The sequence below is a fragment of the Coturnix japonica genome, chromosome 1, assembly GCF_001577835.2.
Source record: "Coturnix japonica isolate 7356 chromosome 1, Coturnix japonica 2.1, whole genome shotgun sequence".
NCBI lineage: Eukaryota > Metazoa > Chordata > Aves > Galliformes > Phasianidae > Coturnix > Coturnix japonica.
Genome location: NC_029516.1, coordinates 175432951 through 175438495, shown reverse-complemented (window position 1 = coordinate 175438495; position 5545 = coordinate 175432951). Strand labels below are relative to the sequence as shown.

Below are 5545 nucleotides of genomic sequence, written 5' to 3'. Positions count from 1 at the left end.
AGGTTCAGCCCATTCCAGCTACTTACTGACTTCCCTGTTTTAAAACAAGAGCTAAAGACAAAGCTACAGTAGAGGCACTTAACCACACTACCCAAATCCACTGCAAACAATGTTATCATCTGCTGTCACCGGAAGGCCATCCCAGAAGTTAAGCAGTTTATAACAGATGTTCTTCGCAGTCAGTCTCTATTTGCTTTTTCATCTTACTCCCTGCTTGTTCTCCTCATAAAACAGGATATTTGTTTTGTGTCTTCGTTCACAACTTTGGCTAAAAATAAAAAGGCTTGTGGGGTTGGGAGTGGTTTTGCTTTTGGGGTTTGTTTTCTTCTGGTTATGTTGGTTTGGGTGGTGGTCTTTTTATTCTGCCAAATACTAACAGTCCTCATTAAAAGCAATGCTTTCCAGCTTCAGATTTAGATTAGATTCCAGCTGAAGTGATTCTACTATAGGACACCCAGTTGCTGTAATAGCTGCCCAGAGAGGCTGTGGATGCCCCGTCCATCCCTGGAGGTGTTCAAGGCCAGCTTGGATGGGGCCCTGGGCAGCCTGGGCTGGTATCAATGTGGAGGTTGGTGGCCCTGTATGTAGTGGGGGGTTGGAGCTTCATGATCCTTGAGGTCCCTTCCAACCCAGGCCATTCTGTGACTCTATGATGACATGATTAAACCTATTCAAGCTACTTCATTGTCCTCTGGACCTAAAACTTTTGATGCTATCGCCCTTCTATTCAAGGGCTTCGTTTCTCCTTCAGTTTATCTTTCAGCAGAACAGTTATGACCCAAAAGTTTACCATGAACCCTTTCAGTTCTCTCCTCTGCAACTCACCTGTGTTGACTGGATCACGGTGAGATCATTGATGTAGCAGAAGCCTGCTCCCATGGCAGAGCGAAGCCCGGCAGTCCCAAAGGTCAGCCTGCAGCAGAGGCGATCCCGCAGCTCCTTATGCTTCCCATTCTGCAGCAAGTTTTCAATCTGCTCTTTTGTTTTTTGGTTCTGCAAAAGACAGCGGAAGGTTTGCATTTAGTACTCAAAATCAGGACTGGAACTGATGTGCATATTGTATTTAAGCAGGGAAGATTGAGGTTGGATGTCAGGGGATGTTGTTTACTGTGAGGGTGGTGAGGTGCTGGAACAGCTGCCCAGAGAGGCTGTGGATGCCCCGTCCATCCCTGGAGGTGTTCAAGGCCAGTTTGGATGGGGCCCTGGGCAGCCTGGGCTGGTATCAATGTGGAGGTTGGTGGCCCTGTATGTGGTGGGGGGTTGGAGCTTCATGATCCTTGAGGTCCCTTCCAACCCAACCATTCTGTGCTTTATCTGTAAGACTGAGCATCTTGCTGATGGAAAAGTAAATTCTGCTCCCCAAAGTGGTGCCCGTATCAGTGAAACAACATTTGGCTTGTTTGAGTTAGGGAACGTAAAGACAGCAATTGCTTTCTGCTTTGCACTGAGGTCTGGCGACATCCCATCCACCTATTGAAGGGAATAAATCAAAAACAAAGTCCAGTGTAAATGAGTGAGCTCGATACAAAGCAATACACGAAGCCTTGTGCCAACTGGAAATGGCAGAGGATCCGAGGGAGGTCTCTATTTGCTATAAAGGGAGTTCCCAAGTTGCTGAGAAGGCTTCTGGTTCCAAGCAGAAGGGCACGAACATCACACAGCAGAGCTGAGTGCTAAAAATGAATGCTCGTGTATCCTAAGCCCCATCATCTGAATGGCACTGCCAAAAGAAATGGGCACGTGAGGAGGGAAAGGTCAGCCAAGCACAGCAGGAAGAAGCAATGCCCATCTGACACTTGGCTCCAGACATTAATTACACTTAGGAAGGAACAGCGGCTCTGTCAGCTGCACGTGGGGAGAGCACATTTCCTACTGATCACAGTTCAGCTGAGAGTGATCAGATATCGCTCCAAAGGGCGTAATTCAAACATTTACCTTAAGATCCACTAGGTAGGAAATGCCAATCTCCCATGCCAATTGCATGCAGCATATCAGGGGGAACACCCACTGCTGATCACTGAAGTCTCCCTCTAGAGCATCTCCAGAACTGTGCTGCTTCCAGAAGGAAAGAAGGGTTAAAGAAAGCAAATGCGATCCAAAAGGCAAGGGTGAAACCCTGCTGGCATTTAACACAGAGGTCAGGCAGCTGCAGGGCTGTGAGCAGGGCAGCAGGTCTGCACAGGGAGCAGCTCTGCAAGCCAAGCAAACCATTGCTCACAGCACAGCCTGGAGGAAAGCAAAGCCATGGGGTGCTGCTCAGGGGCACCCAGCCAGAAAGCAAATGACCGATGGGAAGAGTTTGAGGCTTGAAACCCTCATCTCACACTGTCAGAATGCAGTATGTAGCTCCACTTTAAAGGGTGAGTGTGAGTAAGAGTGACTTTAAAGAGTGAGTGGGAGATAGTGAGAGTGGTGAGGTGCTGGAACAGCTGCCCAGAGAGGCTGTGGATACCCCGTCCATCCCTGGAGGTGATCAAAGCCAGCTTGGATGGAGCCCTGGGCAGCCTGGGCTGGTATCAGTGTGGAGGTTGGTGGCTGGGACTTGGAGCTTCATGATCCTTGAGGTCCCTTCCAACCCAGGCCATTCTGTGATTCAGTGCAAATAAGGTTATTAAATTACACAGCATCTTTAACAGCCTTTAGGATACACTGTGTTGCTGGCCCACAACAATAGCATAACGACGTAGTACATGACATAGCTCACGGTGTTGGGTTTTGTGCCACTGAGGCAGTGTTAGCACTAAACTCCATTAGCTCAGCAACACCAACACAACAGTGAAACACAGGGATGCCCAAAGGTCCCTGCCTATTAAGCAGCAATAAGCTCTGCTCTTGCATACTGGAACAGACAAACCTTCACTCAGCTCGGAGCCCCTCTGGACATGTGGCTGTTTGGAGGGGGGGACAGAGGGAAGCTGCTCACAGCCCAGCAGCCACATCAGGTCCCAAGGAAGAAACCTCACTCTGATACGTGCACAGAGCCGCAGTGCTTCAAAACCACACTGACCAACCTCCCAAAGGCAGAAAGGTTCTGAGTGCCTCACCCCTAACCCTGTACCCACTGAGCACACGGAGCTGCAGACATCTGCTGTTAGCAAAACAGCTCCCCAGGCACGTGTGCATGGGGCAGAAGGCAGCAATCAAGAGGCAGCAGCCACTTCTGCTCCTGCTACGGGTGGGGAAAGGTCCAGCACACATAAGGAGGTGACAGATAAGGGGACGGCAGCAGGGAAGGGGAGGCTGACACCACCTGAGCATGGCTGGGGCCAGGGAAGGGGTAAGGAAGGAAAGAGAAGCTTATCACTAGAGACAGGGCTAGAGCTGGGTTTCTGTGTGTGGCTCTCCTTTATTTTGCCCCTTTCTCCTTCCTGCCTTATTTTCTCAGCCTTACAGCTGTATGTTAGACCCTTTCAGTATCCAATACATCCTTGGATATAAGGAAAAAGTCTTTTACAGCGGTGAGGCAATGAGCAGAGATGTGGTGGATGCTCCATCCCTGTCAACTTTCAAGGTGAGGCTGGACCAGGCCCAGGGCTGATCTACCTGTCCCTGTGCAGTGCAAAGCAGTTGGATTCTATGGTCTTCAGAGGTTCCTTTCAACTCTAAAGATCATATGATTCTATGTTTGTACCAGGCATCCTGCCACAGAGGGGTTAGGGACAGCTCTTAGTGCCTGGGCTGCACAAAGCAGGAGGAGATGGGCAGAACTAGTGGAGCAAAAAGGAATACCCCCATCCCTCCATCTCCCAGCTCTGCTCCCATTCACCCAGCCCAGCACCAATACCCTCATGGTTAGGGCACACCCCTGAACATGCCCAGCTCATCACCCTACCAGGAGCAGAGCCCGGCTTGCCTTGCTGCAGAGCTTCCTCCTGCCCCTATATCCCTGGAGCATTTAACCTCCCAGCTGGTCCATTCCCTCTGAATAACCCTACCCTCAACCTGATGGCATCCAATGCCACGGCTGTGAGTGCCCTCAGGTAAGTTCCCCAGCGTTTTGAGATGTAAATTTGCAAAGCGTTCTGTGTTTGCAAAAAGCTTTGAGGCTTGCAACCTGATAGGTGGGAAATGAAAAGGACCCAGAGGTCAGGCACTGTTTGCTTATCCTATTTCAAGCTGCCTCTGCCAAGTATGGTCAGTGAGGGAGCAGGGCTCAGCACTAGCAGCAGAGCTTCGCCGAGCTTCTCGTTTTCATACTAAGTTGTTGCACTAATATAAAGTCATGGCAACACTGAAAACCGAGGGTTACTTCCTCATACTGTGTTGTTGTCATTTGTGCCTCTGACTTCAGTTCTGAGCCAGGAGCTTCACATAACTCACACTGTGGGATTAAGCTGAAGGTGGCTGCAGTGGTTCTACTTTGAGCAGAGGAAGGAGATGAACCTGTTGTCAGTGTGAGGTGAGTTTCAGCAGCTCCCTCCAATGGTTTTGTGCCAGAATCAAGACGTACAACTGAACTTCAGGGTCAGGTCCTGCAGCGGTTGAGATCCTGCAACGTCAGCAGTTGGGGTTCTATTAGAAAACAAGCATCACCATCCTATTCTCTGCTGAATTCAGTATTAGATTCTGCTCTTCACATACTGCACAATCGCTTAGTGAAAGAATTGCATTGCTTTTCCTGCAGCTCACCAGGATACGGAATCTAAAGGAATAGGAGAATACAGCTGTAGGGGCATTAGCTTAATTATTTCTTCCTGCTTCTTTCTCTTCCAGCCACGTTAACAACACCAGAATCAGGTTTCCAGGCGATTATCCTGCCAAAATAACCAGCCATTTACAACTCCCACAGCTCTGATCACTTTGGCTCTGCAGACACCCTCTGCCCTGAAAGAAGGAAGGAATGGAAAACAAGGTCTCAAGCTCGCTTGCAAAACAGCAAATCAACAAACGCAGTTCCAAACCCACCACAGCATCTCATTGCAGGCTCTGCAACCTAGCAGGAATACTGTATAATAGCAAAGCTGATTGCCCTACATGTGTAACTTAAGAGCAGTAGTGGCACTTGAGACATCTTCTACTTATACCTGTAGGCATTGTACTCCAGAGGTAGGTTTCCTATCGTGTATCATTCCCCCATGGCAGCTGACCGGAGGGACATTTAAACCAACAGCTCACCTTGCTCTGCTTTGCTCCTAAATGGAATGTATGGAACAATAGAATGTTTGGTTTTGCCCCAAAACCCAACTGCCCAGACCACCAAAAGCACCGACCCACCAGCACTTTGCACTAAGAAACACAATGAGATGGCAGGGCAGGCAGCAGCACATCCTATCCAACACTGATGCCCTGCTTTGTGGGTGCTCCCATTGCTCGTGGGTGCTTCATCTTACCAGGCTGTAAGTGTTGGGTCACAGAGGCAGCAGAGAGTGGAAGATATGGAGTATCAGAGAAAGAATTATTCCTTGTACATCTGGAAAGGGATGGAATGTCAATGGAGCCCAGCAGCAAGCAAGGCCACAGGTAAGGAAGGGGCTGCAGTGGTCCAGTGGGGACAGGAAGATGCTTCGACTTGGAACATGAGGGGATGCACAGCACAGATAAGTCA

The 5545-nt window shown here is 49.4% G+C and overlaps 1 protein-coding gene and 1 long non-coding RNA gene across 3 annotated transcripts in view; both read right to left on the bottom strand.

Annotated features, from left to right (window-relative positions):
• PGM2L1 (phosphoglucomutase 2 like 1) overlaps positions 1–5545 on the bottom strand; it is a 38416-nt gene that overhangs the window by 28351 nt on the left and 4520 nt on the right. Inside the window, exons 1-2 of one of the 2 annotated variants that reach the window (XM_015852626.1) lie at positions 1936–1998; positions 826–993 (exon numbers count right to left, since the gene is read on the bottom strand). In XM_015852626.1, coding sequence (XP_015708112.1) covers positions 826–993; positions 1936–1983 — 216 coding nt within the window. In that variant the 5' untranslated portion in view covers positions 1984–1998. Of the gene's footprint in view, positions 1–825; positions 994–1935; positions 1999–5545 lie in introns of those variants that run through there. The other variant, XM_015852627.2, reaches the window with a different exon arrangement.
• On the bottom strand, positions 4321–5539 carry LOC107308622. The gene is made up of 3 exons (XR_004306014.1): positions 5025–5539; positions 4630–4824; positions 4321–4489 (listed from the first exon to the last, which is right to left on the bottom strand). It is a non-coding gene; the product is annotated as an uncharacterized LOC107308622 (long non-coding RNA).